The following is an 18,039-nucleotide window of genomic DNA, read 5'->3' on the forward strand; positions in this document are numbered from 1 at the left end:
AGGGCTCATGTGGCCTATAGTCTTGTTTTCATAGACCTGGTTGCTAGCAACACTGGGTATGACTTTAAACGTCTGGGAACCCCTGTCCCAGAGTAAGGAGGGTCAGTGAGTCCATGTTGGGGTGTGGTGATGCCTCCCCTCAAAGGGAATGTATGTTGCAATGTGTCACAATAATGATGACATTGTGCTTGTAGTTGTCTAGATGCAGAAGTCCTCTTGCTGCTGGATGAACTTTCAGATTCTTGACCCAGATCTGTCTGCGTTTTGTCTGTGTTAGGAGGCTGAGGGAGTGCTGAAATCTGCTCGAAAACCCTAAGTAGGGGAACTGGATCCAGACACCAAAGACACAGCTGTGCTGTTGCTCATGTTTGTGTTTTTGTGAGAACCTCAACACAAATCTCAAAGCAGCATTCGAGATCATTTGTACAGACATGACAGATGTATCTGAGGTCACAGGCCTTTCCATTGCATAGAACAGGCTCAATTTGACTTGACTCGACTCAATCTATTGTATGTGTCTTTGCGGAGACCGGCGTTGCTGGAGGCTTTATGTTTCCGGGTTGCCTGTCCATCTGTCCGTACGTACGTACGTACAGTAAGTACGTTATGTCTGTCCGTCCTTCCCAACCTTGTGAACCAGATCTAGGAACGCCTCTCAGGAACACCTTTTGGGAACATCATGACACTAGAGGTTCCCTCACACCTATGTTGCACCGCCGATCCGACTGATATGCCCATATATGGAGATCTCTGTTTCTGTCAGTTCTTGTCCCTTTTATGCCTATACTGTATATGGAGATCCCTGATGACATCAGTATATGGCCATATATGGGCATGCCTCCTTTTGTGCCCATATCTGGAGCTGACTGATTTGTTTGTACCTGATGCCATGACGACACATTGAGGTTAGACAACACACTCCATATTTGGGCGTAGCTGAATTGGGAAGTCATGGTGACATGAGTGTGACGACGTGGTCTGCCCGTCCGCCCGTCCCCCCCCCCCCCCGTCCCCCCCCCCGTCCTCCCAATTTGAATATAGGATTTGGCACACACATCCACTTGGACTCTGGGATGAACTGATTAGAAGTAGGTGGTCAAAGGGTCAAGGTGACTGTGGCCCCCTGACTGTCCCAACCTCGTGAACGTGAGCTATCTCAGGAATTCCTTGAGGGAATCTCATGACATGTAAACGCCAACTGACTGGCGGAGGCAGACAACCGTGATGCGATATTTCTAGTTGGTTTTCCCATTGGGCTAAACGTACCTGGTACCTTATTTGTTATCGTTATCCATCGAGCCAGCATGTCGCACACGGAAAAAAAGCAGATCTACAAGCTGGCACAACAGCTTAGAGCTTATAGATCGGTTGTTTTCGGTTATTAGTTATTAGTATTTGAAGTGGTCAAACTGTCAATAGAATACATGTTTAGAAGCATCTTCCATAAACATGAAGGGTCTCAGAAATGTCATAAAAGCAAAGGTTAATAATGCCTCAATCTGTGATTTCTTCAACTGGTTGGATGTAGAACAGCAGCAACATTAGAATGATAATACCCAAACATCATCAAAACACTTTTGAGAGAATCATCAACATTGCATCGTGACACAGACTCCTCTATACTGTTAAGCTTTCGGTTTCATTCCTAAAATGTTAACTCGAAGCTAGTCAAGTGCAGCTGAGTCGCGTCGAGACAGAGTTCTATGCAATGGAAAAGCGCCACATCGGTGATGGATGGGTATTAGTCTGGAACTGACTTTAACGATACGATCTGCCCTTAATCTCATTCATAATATTGTTCCTCCTCTTTAGGGAGGTTGGCCAACTCCCAATGTGTTCTTTATCTCTCTTTCTGTCTCTCATCACAAAAATGTACTCACTTAACACACACACACACACACACACACACACACACACACACACACACACACACACACACACACACACACACACACACACACACACACACACACACACACACACACACACACACACACACACACACACACACACACACACACACACACACACACACACACACACACACTTAACAGTTTAGGCATTTAGCAGACACTCTTATCCATAGCTAAAGTGTGAAACCGAGTAAACAAATGATAAGGTAAATAGTCACATAAGTAGAGCGCAGAGAGAAGAATGTAGTGCTTCAAAGAAACTAGGAAACCAGGTAATATTTAACCTAGTATCTGTCTAAACAATATGCTAAATCTAAATAACATTAACATAATGTTAGTGGTCAAGCAAAACTACTCAAAATCACAAAGACATGTGAACAAGTAACCAACATATATCTACATAGCATAACTAGAATCTACTACACACACACACACACACACACACACACACACACACACACACACACACACACACACACACACACACACACACACACACACACACACACACACACACACACACACACACACACACACACACACACACACACACACACACAGTGTACTTGCATACCACACACCCACAGATATTTCTTTCAGAAAAGTTTCAACAGCAAGGCGTTCTCTCTTTCACACACACACACACACACACACACACACACACACACACACACACACACACATACATTAACAGTCATACCATACATAGTATACTCACATACCGCACACACACACACACACACACACACACACACACACACACACACACACACACACACACACACACACACACACACACACACACACACACACACACACACACACACACACACGCACACACACACACACACACACACACACACACACACACATTATATAGTCAAACTCCCATGTCATACCATACCACACCACAGACACACACAACACCCTTATATTAGTCCATGTCCCGCACAAAAGCAGTCTGTTTTGGAGCTTCAGAAAAAGGGTCCTGGTTGTGTGCTAGAGCCCCCCACCCCACACACACACACACAAACACACACACTTTTGACGTCTAAGTGTCAGAGAAAGAACAAGTTCCTTCACTCCTAAAAATACCATCCCAAAACGAAGTCTCAACACTTAGGGGAAAATAAATAAATAGATTACAAGTTCGCATTGTGAGCTTGTGTTTGTCTGCGAATGTTAGCCCCAGAATAGGGATGCTACAGTAACTTCCATGTGGTTTAGAAATATACAGAGTGTATTAGGTTGCCCTAAAGAGAAATGCAGAAATGTTGTTTTATTTGTACTCAGATACTCCAATCCAATCCAATCCACTTTATTTATGAAGCACATTTAAATCAACGGTGTTTAACCAAAGTGCTGTACACTCAGTAAAGAAAAAATATATATATATTGCTATTTTTACTCCTTTATTCATTTTTCATGTCCTTCCAGGCATGACAAATATTCTAAAGGATGCAACAACTTTAATGTAAAATTCAGACCTTTTCAGATATTCATTGTGTCCATTCAGGACTGCGCTAACTGGCAGGACATCGTCATTTTGGAGGATGCAATCATACTGTATTCTGTCACTTGCATGACTGATCCAGTTAAGTCACATAGTACTTTGTTGACAGGGCTACCTCAAGGGTCTGTACCAAATGTTAGCTTAACCCATTAAGACCTGGCTTCTAAATCCTAACAGTTTTCTTAAAACACTTATGTCGCTATATCAGTGGTTCTCAAACCTTTTCATGTCAAGGACCACCAAAATTATGTGTATTTGGCTACCGACTTCCATCTCAAAATATTTTGTTCCAGGGACCTCCCCAGAAGCAAAGATTTTAGTTTAAAATGTTTGCTTAAAAGAAAAAAAATATATATATTCAAATATTTTCACACATTTTCATGATTTTTCAAAAATAGCAGATCTATAAGCTCATAGAGTGGCACTATGAGCTTGTATATCTGCTATTTTTTAATAGCCAACCAATGTGCTATATTTACATAGCTAAAATCTAAAATGACAGATTTTAATGTGAAATATGACATGTCCAGAATAGGGACGCTATAGGTTAATTCATATTGCTTTTAACTGATACATTTTGTCCCCTCAGGGCTGCCCTAGCGGTGACCTCTACACGCTATGACAGCGTGGACGACGCGCTCCACAGCCTCGTCCGCGTGTCCAACCAGAGAGGTCGTGACCTGGAAGCGCTCGGCCGACTGGCCGGGTTGGTGGACAAACTGGAAAAGGTACGTATATAAGAACTACAAACAAAACATTGTGGCTGCATGTCCGTAAGCGTCCATTTGGTTCCCATTTGTTCACTGTCAGAGTTAAACTGACACTGAGGATTTTACAGCGTACATTGGGGTCCCAGAGATACAGTAGATGGTATCAATATGGGGGTCCGTTGGCCTAACGGCCGATCTACACTAGACTTCTCAAAGCGAGCGTATGCGTGGTGCGTAAAGCGTGTTTGTTTAGATCCAATTGATTATCAATGATACCGGCTACACCAGGCCCCCATACGCAGACTTTTAAAATAGGACTGGATCTAAAAGTGCGCGTGCGGCGTATATGTGCGTGTGGGCGAAGATTCTCTGGTGTGGATCAGCCGTAATGCATATCAATCATACCTTGACATTAAAACCCCACTTTAGAGAACCAATACTCGATGTGACTCAACTGTCTCTCTCCTCTCTCTCTCTCTCTCTCTCTCTCCAGTGTGACAAGGAGATTGAGCAGGTCCAAGCTCAGCTAGATGACTACAAGGACCCGCCGCTGTCCCTCAGCAGACTGTCACTGAAACAGCAGAGGTTCAAGACCTTCAGAGAGACGGCCAACGTGAGTTTTATGTCTCGGATGCACTTTGTATTCAGATTGGTGCCCATCTGTGTCCATGAGGGTGTGGACCAGTATTGCCAGAGAGAAATAATCAACCAGGTCTGTGAAAACAAGCCGAAAACAAGCGACTATAGGCCACATATGCACTTTAAACCTATATCAATAGGCTATTTGAAAATAGCCGATCTACAAGCTCACAACGCGTTACGATGCAACACGTTGTGAGCTTGGAGATCTGCTATTTTCCAAATGTTTCTTTTTTTTATGAGAAAAATGTGTTTAAAAAAAATATACAAATTATTTAGGGTGTCCTTTACATGAAAACAACATGTTTTGATGCACCGGTGGTCAACATTACACATCGGTGGTTGAATTTTATGAATACAAAACTGGCCATTGCTGGTAAAGAGCAAGCATGATCAGCAAAACACATCCCTGGACAAAATAAGAGACAGTTAAACCTCTGCTCCACTGGATTTTTCTTCCTGTTCTTCCCCCCAATTTTCTCACCAACTCCGAACAGAGTTAAGGTTTGACTTGGTTTCACTCTACACCAAAATCTACAAGCTCACACAACATGTTGTTTGCTTGTTGATTGCTACTCTAGCCAAAATGTTCGCCCCAGAATAGGGACGCTACGGTTCAAGTGGTTATGGTGTTTGCCTACTTTGCTATAATGGGTTTTTGTATCCTTCCTTGTAGGAGCTGCACAGTGAGACCCTGTCAGTGCTGAGTGACCTGGACGGCTGGTGTGACTTGGATTGGGGGGGCCTCGGGGAGGTCCAGATCAAACTGCCTCCGGTCAGGGAGAGACTCAGAGACATGTCCCACTGTCTGTCTGACTGCTGGACCACACTGGACAACACACAGAGGCTGCTGTCCACGCTCACCGAGGTAAAAGCACTGGTAACACTTTTAACATCACATCACATAACCATTCCATTTGTTTTGTACTTTTTCCTTCTCAAATTTAGAGTAGCCAATTATGTTTTACCCCTTTCTATCCTCAATTTAGTCGTTATGCCAATTAATTCCTCCCCATACACATTTTTGTGTTGTCACTGCTGTCGCATCCTACTGAGCCCCCACCGGGAGGACGTAGAGCCTTCGTCCTACTCCTCCCGCCCAACACTCCCCGCTGACAGGTGCCGCCCCAGCCCGTAGGAGTACGTGCAATGACCAATAATAACACCCTCTCCGCCCCGGCTTCCCCCCCCCGTACAATTCCCGCCCCCAAACAGCAGGATGACGAGGTCGGATGATTTATGATTCCAAGCGTGTCGGTATGCGGCTCGAATGGCACAGATTTGGCAAAAGCGGGCATTGCACTGCACTGCTCTGCATGGCCAAAACAAATGTTTTTAGCTGACCCGTCACAAGTTGGGAGTGAAACGGCACTTCCGCGTTCCAGTGGGTCGAACGTTCAGTGCTGTCACATAATAAACGGGTGATGCGACTGGTGCTTTTTCCCAACTCGTCACTACAGTACCTTAGAGTGAGAATGTGTTGGCTACGTCTAGAATGTAGAACAAGGGAGAGTGCTGTTTTGCTGTCAACACACATGCAAAGATACAGGCAGAAGTTATCAAATGATATGTAACGTGTTCAACTCACAACTCTAACTTGAAAACTGGGTGCTGGATCCTTAAAGTAGTAGAATAATGATAAAGCAAGGACACCATGGGAACTGGACAAATAATAGAACCAGGTGGATCATGAGTAATTATAGATGTCCACAACTAGCACAGCAGGTTTATCCCAGCAGGGGGAGCCACAATCACACAATGTAGGTTATAACTACAACTACATCAAATAATGTAATATAAAATAAATAAATAAATGATAAAATCGCACTAAAAAAAAATAAATACAGAAATTACATTCACTTCATAAGAAACAAGTAAATGAAATGTTTTCATTCAACACAGGAATGAGAGTATCAAGGGATTGTGTCCAATAAAATCTACGCCTCTAACTGGAGAAGGATTCGGTCTATGTTACCACTTCTGTGTGACTGTGTCTCGATGCCCATATAAGTTGCCATTGTTTTCTCAAGATGTGGTTTTGACTATTAAAATGCCACGGCACCAATGATCTATCGTCATGATTATGAATGGAACACTTCCTGATTCTTAATCTTAATGAAGCAATACGCCTCAAGAGGCTGTGGTTTACTGTGGATTTTAGAACAGCTAAAGTTATGCATGACACACACACACACACACACACACACACACACACACACACACACACACACACACACACACACACACACACACACACACACGTATACACCATATAATATACTGTGTGTAATAATGCAGAATTCATATACTGCACATGTCACACATATTATGCATGTTCACACCTGCTCACACGGAATAGGTAATTACAATTTACAATTGAGACATTTAGCAGACGCTCTTATCCAGAGTGACTATTACTGCACCAAACATAAACACTGATATTTCAAAATCCCATTAAGAGCAGAGAAACCAACTCAGCTTGTCTCTCCTCTCTCTCCGACGCTCTCAGGCCTCTCAGTGGTGCGACGCCGTCTATTCCACCAACTGCTCCTCGTCCTCCTCGTTGTCCTCCTCTACCTCCTGCTCCTCCTCCCCTCTGGCCTCCCTCCCTCCCATCCCGCCGTCGCGGTTCCAGGACGCCCGCTCCCTGGCCATGGAGCTGGGCGGCGGCGCCCTGCTGGACCTCTGGACCCAGACGGTGGAGCGCTACCAGCGCACCGTGGCCCAGGTCAAACCGAGGCTCCTCCAGGCCGAGCGGGGCCAGGGCGGGGGTCCGGGAGGGCCGGGGGGCCACCACCAGGGGAAGGCCACCAAGACGCCCTCGGCCAGCAGCCTGTGGGACCTGATGGGCTCCGAGGGCGAGGGCGACTGGGGGGTGGGCGCCGGCGGAGGGGACGGCGGCCTCCAGTCGTGGGGGTCGCTGGCGTCGCTGTTCCGGCCGCAGACCTGCTCCACGCTCAAGATCGGCGAGGAGAAGGGAGGCAGGAAGGACGGGGGCGTGGCGGGGAGCGGAGGAGGAGGCGGGACCGGAGGAGGAGGAGGGAACTTCCTGCAGAACCTGCTGAACCCGGCGAAGAAGAGCGTGAGTTGGTTTTGTTGTTTTACATATCCAGCTCGTTCCTTCTCATTATTTTGTGGCTGCATGTCCAGGCTGGTTTACGCCTCAGTTATACTTAGATGCGCGCCTGTGTCGTGCTCGGTAAATAGCAGATCTACAAGCTCACAACGCGTCACATTTGTGACGCGTTGTGAGCTTGTAGATCTGCTATTTAAAGCAGGCAACACCAGTGTAAGGTAAACACATATACATAGAATGCTGAGAGACAGTGTACTGCCTCAGTAATCTAGGATCACAGGTAAACCAAGAACCTAGCATCAGTTAAACATTATAATATAAAAATAATAATATGTACATTAAAATTATAGAAACTATAGGATACCAGTTGAACAATGAACTTAGCATCTGTCTAAATAACATGCTTTGTAAATTACATTTTAACCTTTGCATAAGTCTGCATGGTGGTCAAGGCTAGGTCAAGGGCTACGGGCTAAGGTGGATTCAGTACCTCATCCTGGCATTTATAACAATATTACAGCGAGTGGAGATTAGGAACCAAACGCTGATGTCCAGAGGCAGAGCAGTTCAAACTCAAGGTTTATTTACATCATGCGTCAACCAGTCCAAAAGACCGGACAAAGTCCGTATTGTGATGAAAGCTTTCGCAGAAAATAGCCGATCGACAAGCTCACAACGCGTTGCGTTGCAACGTGTTGTAGATCGGCTATTTTCAGCGAAAGCTTTCCTCACAATAACAGAAAACATAAAAGACACTGAACCTTGAGGGACTCCGCTCAACCATATGGGGTTTAAGTGATTAACGCAAAATGTGTTATTCCCTTGCACCACCCCCTTTTACCTTACAGGCCACCGAGGCCCCCCTGCCACACAAACCCCCCAGGAAGCGCCATCCCAGCTTCGACCTCCAGGCCCTGCTGGCCCCCCGTCGGGGCAACAACGCCACCCCCAGACCCGCGGAGGCTCCGGCGGGCACTGGCGCGGGCTGCCGCAACTCCCCCCTGTCCTGGCTGGGCCGCCGGGCCATGGCCGACAACCCGGTCGTCACGGCCAGCTTGGCCGCGGCCGTCCCCGGGTGGGGGACAGGCGTTGCAGGGGGAGGAGGAGGGGGCGGGGGAGGGGGAGGAGTTGGAGTGTTGATCCGAGGCGTGGAGGTGAGCAGCAAGGAGGTGGTGGACCACACTAACTCACCACGCCAACACGTGCTGCTGGGCCGCGGGGACCGGGAGACGGGCGGAGAGAGGGGCGGTAGCACCGGGCAGAGGTAAGGGTGAGGTGTGTGTGTGAGTGTGTGTGTGTGTGAGTGCGTGCGTGCACTGCATGCACTTGTGTGTGTGTGTACTTTAGTAGAATTTGAGAAATAAACATTGTAAGGAGCATTTACTTGATCCTCTCACTAGGGAAATGGTTGTTCTATTTCGTCCCTGCTAACCGCCAGAGGCGGTGCTTAAAGCACTGAATGGTTCCCTTCGCGCATGCGCAGTTCGAGTACTTATACCAACGACGTCACTTGTGACCCCGGGATGAACCGGAAGAGGCTATATCTTCCGGTGTCACCAGGGGGTCAGACCCTTTTTTCTTCTCGCGCGCAGGTTTCGAAAAGATCTGCTCTAAACCAGATTACAAACCTGCTTTATCATCTTTACTTTTAGAGGTCGCTAGTAGTTCTGTGACCATAGGTCGGAGTAGCGTTATTTAATTTTCGCCCTCTAAGAACTGCGACTTCTCTCCCTGAGCGGGGCTAAGCCCGCACGGACGCTGTGGGCGTCCGTCGCTCCATCGGCGGGGACGGCTCTTAAATTCCCTCGGCCTACTCCTCGTAAGGTAAGATTAAGTGTGGATTATAAATCAAATCAGCCTCTGTTGGTAAAGGTCGCGTGCGCGCCTCCTCCCTCCTGCATTAGGTTGCATGTTGCTAACGGTAGCGTGAGCGCTCCGGTTAGCATCCACGGCTAGTTGTTGTTCTGTATACTAGTGTAATTTTTTGCGTCTTTTTTTCCGATTTAGCCCTTGCGATAGCAAGCTTGCTGCCTGCCCGCGGCACGGCATAATTTGGCACTATTATTTTATATTAGTGTGCTTTTCTTTTGCGGCTTTGTTGATCAGCCCCTGCTAAATAAGCATAGCTAGATTACAGCAGTCTGCCCAGCTGCTCAGGTTTTTTGTCTCTATTTTATTAATATTCATTACTACCAGTTGCGTTAGCGCCCTGGTCACTTGGGCTCATTGCCGCTAGCCTCTGCTGGAGTCAATTTACTCCCAGCATAGGCAGGCTACAGCCCAGCCATTAGTAGCCACCGTTGGGTGGCATAGCTGCTTCTTTTTCTTTATTTATTAATATTCATTGCTACCAGTTGCGTTAGCGCCCTGGTCACTTGGGCTCATTGACGCTAGCCTCTGCTGGAGTCAATTTTCTCCCAGCATAGGCAGGCTACAGCCCAGCCATTAGTAGCCACCGTTGGGTGGCATAAGCTGCTTCTTTTTCTTTATTTATTAATATTCATTGCTACCAGTTGTGTTAGCGCTCTGGTCACCTGAACTCGCTACCACTAGCCTCTGCTGGATTCGTCCTTCTCCCAGCATAAGCGGGCTACGGCCCAGCTATTAGTAGCCTCTGCTGGTACAGGCAGCATAAGCGCTCCCTCCCCCCAGCTTACGGTCTCTCTCCTAGCAACCAGTGGCGTCCGCGCTCTGGGCTATGGATAACTCCCATTATTGCGCCTCCTGTGAGGCTCCACTCCAGCCAGATGATGGACACGATCTCTGCCCCGGGTGCCTGGGCCCCGAACATCTGAGGGAGGCACTGGACGGCGACGCCTGCATGAACTGCAGCTACATGCCTCGGGCACTGAGGGCGGCCAGACTGGCAGAGGTGGAACCGCCACGAGGTGCGAGCGAAATCCCCCCATCGGGCCAGCCGGCTACAACCGAGGCTAGGCGTTCTAAACGTCGGGCTGAGTTGGCTGCCGCCCCCCCCCTCCCAAGAAGAGGTCTGACCGCAGTCTGTCAACTGAGGTGGAGAAGCTGTCGGCTGAACTGGCCCACATGAAGTCCATGCTCATGGCCCGCCAGCCCGATCCCCCTTCGGAGGAGGCAGAGGCGCCTACGCCTCCAATGCCACACCTGGCCCCAGAAGAAGACACACTCTCTCTGGCGGCATCAGCCACCCACTTTCGTGAGTTTGATGGGGAGGATAGGGGAGACCGGGTCTCCCAGGCCTCGGAGCCGGGCTCCCACTCCTCGGCCCAGGCCTCACTGAGCGAGACGGAGGACAGCTCCATGCGGGTCGTCTTGCGCTTGGCTCTAGACCAACAACGGCTGGCCATTCCGCAGCAGGCGGAGTCAGCCCCTGCAAGCGCCGGCTCATTGCCGCTAGCCTCTGCTGGAGTCAATTTACTCCCAGCATAGGCAGGCTACAGCCCAGCCATTAGTAGCCACCGTTGGGTGGCATAGCTGCTTCTTTTTCTTTATTTATTAATATTCATTGCTACCAGTTGCGTTAGCGCCCTGGTCACTTGGGCTCATTGACGCTAGCCTCTGCTGGAGTCAATTTTCTCCCAGCATAGGCAGGCTACAGCCCAGCCATTAGTAGCCACCGTTGGGTGGCAACGGCTGGCCATTCCGCAGCAGGCGGAGTCAGCCCCTGCAAGCGCCTTCTTCAGGCGCCGGCCAGCCTCCACCTCTTTCGCCGTTCCTCACTCGGTGGACTACATAGGTGAGCTACAGGCCTGCTGGAGAGACACGAGGGCCTGCTCCCGTCTCTCGGCCGATGGGCGTACGCTGGCGGCCATGCATGACGCCGCAGCAGTGGGCCTGGACCGTATGCCCCCTATTGAACCTGGCATCGCATCCCTCATCGTCTCCCCCGATGAGGCTCTGCGGCGGGACATTAGATGCCCCCGGCCACAGTGCAGGCTCACTGATGACCTGCTAACAAGGGCTTACGACACGGGAGCGCGCGCCGGTAGACTGGGCAACTCCCTGTCGCATCTAATGCTGGCTCTCTCAGCATCTCTGCAGGAGGGCAGTGCAAGTGCGGACGTAGACTCCGTCGCCTTCTGTGACGCGTCGCTGGAGGCGTTTGGCCTCATGTCACGGGAGCTCGGGAGGATGATGTCCATCCTGGTCCAGACTCGGCGCCAGGTCTGGCTTTCTCAGTCAAACCTCACTGAGGCGTCCAGACGAACCCTCCGCAGTCTCCCAGTGGTGCCGGGAGCGGTGTTCGGCCCAGCTGCTCAGGAAGCGCTGGAGCGTACTATTCAGGCCGGGCAGACCAGGCAGCAACTAGCAGGTCTGGGGCGCATGCCTCCCCCCAACAGGCCTCCCTCCGACAGGAGCAGGGGCCGCTCGGCGGCCCCCCAGGCTCGCCTACCACCAGCTCGTCCTAGGGGCCAGCGCCTCCCTCAGCGTCCTACGCAGGGGCAGGTCCGTGATTCCCGAGACACCGGCCCCTCGCCGACATTTCGAGCCCCGGACCCTGGCAGACCCCCACCCAGGGCCTCTAGGGGCCGGGGGGGCAGACGCTGAGCCCACGGGGCCGGCCGTCGGACATTTTTCCCATCAGCAGCTCAGGCGCTGGGCTGCTCAAGCTTCGGACCCGTGGGTGGTTACCACCTTAACCCACGGGTACAAGCTTCAGTTCCGACGCCGGCCCCCCACAGCCAGCCGGGTCAAAAGGACCATCATCGGCGACCCGGCAAAGGCCCTCGCACTGGACCAGGAGCTATCTGCCCTCCTGGCCAAGGGCGCAATCGAGGCAGTAGACCCCCTGTTACACCCCAGGGGCTTCTACTCTACATACTTCCTCGTTCCGAAAAAAAAACGGCGGATTTCGTCCCGTATTAGATTTGAGGGGACTGAACCAGTACCTCAAGGTCATGCCATTTCACATGCTGACCACGGCAGACGTGTTGCAGTCCGTTGCCCACAGGGAGTGGTTTACCTCCATAGATTTGACGGATGCGTATTTCCATGTCCCCATTGCCCGCCAACACCGACCATTTCTCAGGTTCGCCTTCCGGGACCGCCACTGGCAGTTCCGGGTGCTGCCGTTTGGGCTCTCCCTCTCTCCGAGGGTTTTTACCAAGTTTGTGGCAGCGTCACTGAAGCCACTACAATCTCGGGGAATGAAGATCCTGCCTTATCTGGACGACTGGCTGGTGTGCGCACCATCCCGGGCGCAGGCAGCCGAGGATACAGCACGGCTCCTGTCCCACGTGGCCTGCCTGGGTCTAAAGGTAAATACACAAAAGAGCTGCCTAACGCCATCCCAGACCACCACATTCATTGGCATTGCCCTGGATACTACAAACATGACAGCATGTCCGTCTCCCCGCCGGGTGGACGACATCCTGAATCTCTTGCCCGCGTTCCGGAGAGGCAGGCGGCTGTCGCTCCTCATGTTCCTCAGCCTCTTGGGCAGACTAACTTCCGTCGCAGCCGTTGTTCCGCTGGGTCTGCTGTCACTGCGCCCCCTGCAGAGGTGGCTGAACAGCTTTCACTTGGACCCCGTGCGTCACAGAAACAGAAAAATAAGCGTGTCGAAACAGTGTCTCCTCGCCCTACGCCCATGGAGGGACAGGGCCTACTTATCAAGGGGTGTCCCTATGGGGTCTGTCTCATTCCGCAGGGAGACTGTGGCCACAGACGCCTGCCCCTTGGGCTGAGGCGCTGTGTGGCAGGGCAGGACGGCTCAAGGGCGGTGGTCCACGGAAGACCGTGCCGACCACATAAATGTGCTGGAGCTGCGAGCGGTGCACCTGGCCCTACAGCATTTTCTGCCATTTCTAGGGGGCAGGCACGTCCTGGTGCGGTCGGACAACACCTCGACCGTGTACCATGTCAACCACCAGGGCGGGACCAAATCCGCTCGGCTGCTACGGGTGTCCACGGACCTCCTTACGTGGGCAGCCCCCCGTCTGGCGAGCCTACGGGCGATTTACATACCGGGAGAGCGAAACCACGTGGCAGACTTCCTCTCCCGCCAAAAACCTCCGTCGGGGGAGTGGCGCCTCCATCCGGAGGTAGTGCACACCATCTGGGGCCGCTTTGGCAGGGCAGGGGTGGACCTCTTCGCCTCAGAGGCATCGACCCACTGCCCGCGCTGGTTCTCCCTGGCGGAGACGTCCAGCCCTCTGGGCCAGGATGCGCTGGCGCACCCTTGGCCGGAGGCTCTCCTGTACGCTTTCCCGCCTCTTCCTCTGATACGTCGGATCCTTCAGAGAGTCATGCTGGAGGGTCACACCATACTGCTGGTGGCCCCCTTCTGGCCAGGGAGGACGTGGTTCCCCCTGCTCCACAAGCTTTGCCGCGGGGCGCCATGGCGCCTCCCCGACAGGACAGACTTGCTCTCACAGCTAGGAGGTCGGATTGTGCATCCCGATCCTCGACGGCTTCAGCTGTGTGTCTGGCTACTGGAGGGCCCGAACCGCTGTTGAGCCGCTGTGCAGGGCCGGTCAGGCACACCATCTCGAACGCTAGAGCGCCTTCTACCAGGCTACAATATGATAACAGGTGGAAGCTGTTTTCCGACTGGTGTAGCGGTCGGAACGATGACCCCGTGCACTGCTCCATACCTACCATCCTGGAGTTCCTACAGTCCCTCCTGGATAAGAGCCGGTCTCCCTCGACCCTAAGGGTCTATGTGGCAGCCATCTCGAGCCGACACGCTAGAATAGACAATGCCACTGTAGGGAGCCACAGTCTGGTGTCCCTCTTCTTGAGGGGGGCTCGGAGGCTACATCCTCCGAGAGCCCCGAGAGCCCCAGCATGGGAACTGACCACTGTGTTGGATGCCCTATGCGGGCCTCCCTTTGAGCCTTTGGCGCAGGCAGGGCTGAAGTGGGTCTCTTTTAAGACCGCATTCCTCCTGGCGATTACTTCGGCGAAGCGCGTCGGGGAGCTGCACGCTCTGTCCGTTAGCGAGTCCTGTCTGAGGTGGAACTCAGACGGGTCAGGTGTCACCCTGTGGCCGAACGCAGCCTTCCTCCCTAAAGTACTGTCGACTGCGCACCTTAACCAGCCCATAAGGCTGGCCCGGTTCAACCCTCCGCCTGGGGAGAGGTCCGGCAGGATGGAGCTGCTGTGCCCGGTCCGGGCCCTGAGAGTTTATATTGGAGCAACCGCCCATACTCGGCGGTCCGAACAGCTGTTCCTCTGCCACGGCGGCCCTAACAGAGGGTGCTCGCTTTCCAAGCAGCGCCTGTCCCACTGGATTGTGGACACAATCAGCCACACCTATGGGGCGAGTAGCCGCCCCATCCCGCCTGGCATACAGTGCCACTCCACCAGGAGCGTCTCCACGTCATGGGCCGCTCTGAGAGGGGTATCCTTGGAGGACATCTGTGCCGCTGCCTCATGGGCATCATCGGGCACGTTCTCTAGATTCTATAGGGTGAATGTTGCCACTCCCCACCCACTGGGCGTGGTCCTCTTGCCCGAGTCCGGTTCTACCGTCTAAGGTTTGTAACCAGGATTCCTCGCGACTCGTTTGGTATAAGTCATTCAGTGCTTTAAGCACCGCCTCTGGCGGTTAGCAGGGACGAAATAGAACGATAGTTACGTATGTAACTACGGTTCTATGAGTCCCGAATGACCGCCAGAGCGCTCTGTCGCTCAGAATCCTCGTGTTCACGCGAGAAGATTCTGTAGGGACTGACCCCCTGGTGACACCGGAAGATATAGCCTCTTCCGGTTCATCCCGGGGTCACAAGTGACGTCGTTGGTATACGTACTCGAACTGCGCATGCGCGAAGGGAACCATTCAGTGCTTTAAGCACCGCCTCTGGCGGTCATTCGGGACTCATAGAACCGTAGTTACATACGTAACTATCGTTTTATGGTTAAAATGTATATTTAGGCTTACAGTTAGGCTTATAATTAGGAAAAGATTCAGGTTAGGGTCAGATTTTGACATTTGGAGGTTAGGGTTATTTAAACGTAGATGTGCGTTGGTGTCGCGGACCGAAATGAACTGATGTACAAGCTACAAGCGGGGAAAGAAAATAGTATAGCAATACAAGTGTGTTCGTGTGTGTACACAAAAGCACACACTGATTGCATTTAGTTTATTTTTCTGTATCTCTGTTCACTGATCAAGTGTGGTCAAGATCAAGCCGTCCACAACACGGCTGGTCTGTATGTCTGTAACCACTTTATCCCTGTTGTCCCTATTTGGGGCATGACGTTGTAAGCAGGCTTGTAGATCGTCCATTTCTGCTATTTTGGACAAGCATAAAATAGAGCTTAAGTGGTTATGTGCCTGGCAAGGTCAACGTGAAAATGAAACTTCAAATTAAACATTAAACTTGGGTCGTAGTTGAAAATGTATTTATATGTACCGGTAATGCAATGTAAAAACAGCATTGCTCTTTTAAACTAAAGCACTTTTGTTTTTCGAGATTACATATTTATTACAGTATAAAGATTACTGTTTCCGTTTGGTGAATGAATGTAGAGTGTCACCAACCACCCTTAGGACATGAATACAAGCAGCCCGTCTGTATAACGCAGCTTCATTCACAAATCTTTGCACACATCTTTCCCTTGAATCCCTCTCTTTCCCGTCTGTCTTTTCTCTTCTGTGTGTGTGTGTGTGTGTGTGTGTGTGTGTGTGTGTGTGTGTGTGTGTGTGTGTGTGTGTGTGTGTGTGTTAGAGAGAGCGAGAGAGAGAGAGATAGTGAGAGAGAGACAGAGAGAGAAAAAACCCACATTGGGAGTTGGCAGTCAGCCCCAAGATAAAGACCAATACCACGCTATAAATGAAATCAGGGGGCAGAGCAGACGGAGATGAAAGAGACGTCTGATTCGTATCGTTTTAAGTCCATTTCAGGCTCATTCTATCAGTCACTATGTGACCTCCGATCCATCTGTCATTATGAACCATCTCCTCTACTTCCACCACTCTCCTTTCCCGCTCTAGACCTGCAACTTTCAATCATTTTCTTCTTTCGATTACTTATTCCGATTAATCTAGTAACTGAGAAGCGAGAAGTGAACGAGAATTGTCTTTAAATATATATCAATGGCTCACCACAAAATAATTAATATTTTATTTTTTTATAATCAACTCGATTAACTGCTGCACTGCCAATACGAATCGCACCTCTCTTTGTTTTATCATTGCTCTCATCCCTCTGTCTCTTTCATGCTGTATCCACACTCTCCTCTCTGAACCTCTCTCCATGTCAAATGTTTCATCGCTCCTGCTCTTCCTTCGATCGCCCCCCTCACATCTCTTGTCTCTCTCATCTCTGACCCCCCCACAACCCCCTCTCCTCCCTTGCATTTGACCCCCATTTCAACCCCTCTTCATCTTTCCTCCCCAACTCCCTCTCCTCTTCCAAGAGCATCCAGGGCAACCAGCAGCAGGCTGGTTTCTTCCCTCAAACCATCAGAACTCTGAACCAAGGTTATTATAGATGAAGAAGACTAACGAAATAACGAAAGCTAAAATTTAAAAAACATTATTGTTAACTGAACTAAATAAAAACTACAATAAAAAAATATACGATAACTAACTGAAACTGTAAATGCCCTTAGTTTTCATATGTGGATGCTTGGTGGTTTGTCTGAAACTGAATACATTTTTAAATGCTTCTCTTTTGTTACGTTTTTATTACACAATACTTACATTTTAAATCCTGCACCTGACAAATAACCCAAAGTATAAAAAAAGGAACTCTAAAACTAGCATTTTCAAAAATAAAAACGAGCAAATCCGCTCTAAAAACGAATTAAAACTAACTGAATTAGAAAGAAAAAAAAATCTAAATGAAATAAAACTAAACGAAAAACGGAAAAATAAATAAATGAACTGCATTTTGAATAGTGCAACATAACCTCACTCCTGAATAGTAATAAAGTGACCTCATGGGACAGGATGTGACCAAAACGTTTGACGTGACGGGGGTCCTCTTCACGTCGTTTGACGCCGTCCTGATCACTTCCGCAGTCCTGGAAGTGCCGTTCTCAAGCCCAAGGCGTAAAAGGGTGACAGCTCAGCAAAAAAAAAAAAAAAGTTAAAATTGCGGAGGCGCACCGTCTAAAGCGGACTTGAGAGTCCACGAGAGGCACTGCCGACCGTTAGTCGAGCAAGTCGCCGTGCCGAACGTTGCGAAGTCCGCCTCAGCCGAATCAGCGCTGTTCAAGTTACATCCCGATAGGGACAGAATATTTAATGGTTCTCTG

The 18,039-nt window shown here is 50.1% G+C and overlaps 1 protein-coding gene across 1 annotated transcript in view; it reads left to right on the forward strand.

Annotated features, from left to right (window-relative positions):
* arhgef40 (Rho guanine nucleotide exchange factor (GEF) 40) overlaps positions 1-18,039 on the forward strand; it is a 70,605-nt gene that overhangs the window by 46,154 nt on the left and 6,412 nt on the right. The window contains exons 14-18 of the mRNA XM_084043070.1: positions 4,016-4,154; positions 4,630-4,749; positions 5,452-5,643; positions 7,285-7,857; positions 8,700-9,115. Coding sequence (XP_083899196.1) covers positions 4,016-4,154; positions 4,630-4,749; positions 5,452-5,643; positions 7,285-7,857; positions 8,700-9,115 — 1,440 coding nt within the window. The remainder of the gene's footprint in view (positions 1-4,015; positions 4,155-4,629; positions 4,750-5,451; positions 5,644-7,284; positions 7,858-8,699; positions 9,116-18,039) is intronic.

This window comes from Gymnoscopelus microlampas, assembly GCF_963454915.1.
Source record: "Gymnoscopelus microlampas genome assembly, chromosome: 19".
Classification (NCBI taxonomy): domain Eukaryota; kingdom Metazoa; phylum Chordata; class Actinopteri; order Myctophiformes; family Myctophidae; genus Gymnoscopelus; species Gymnoscopelus microlampas.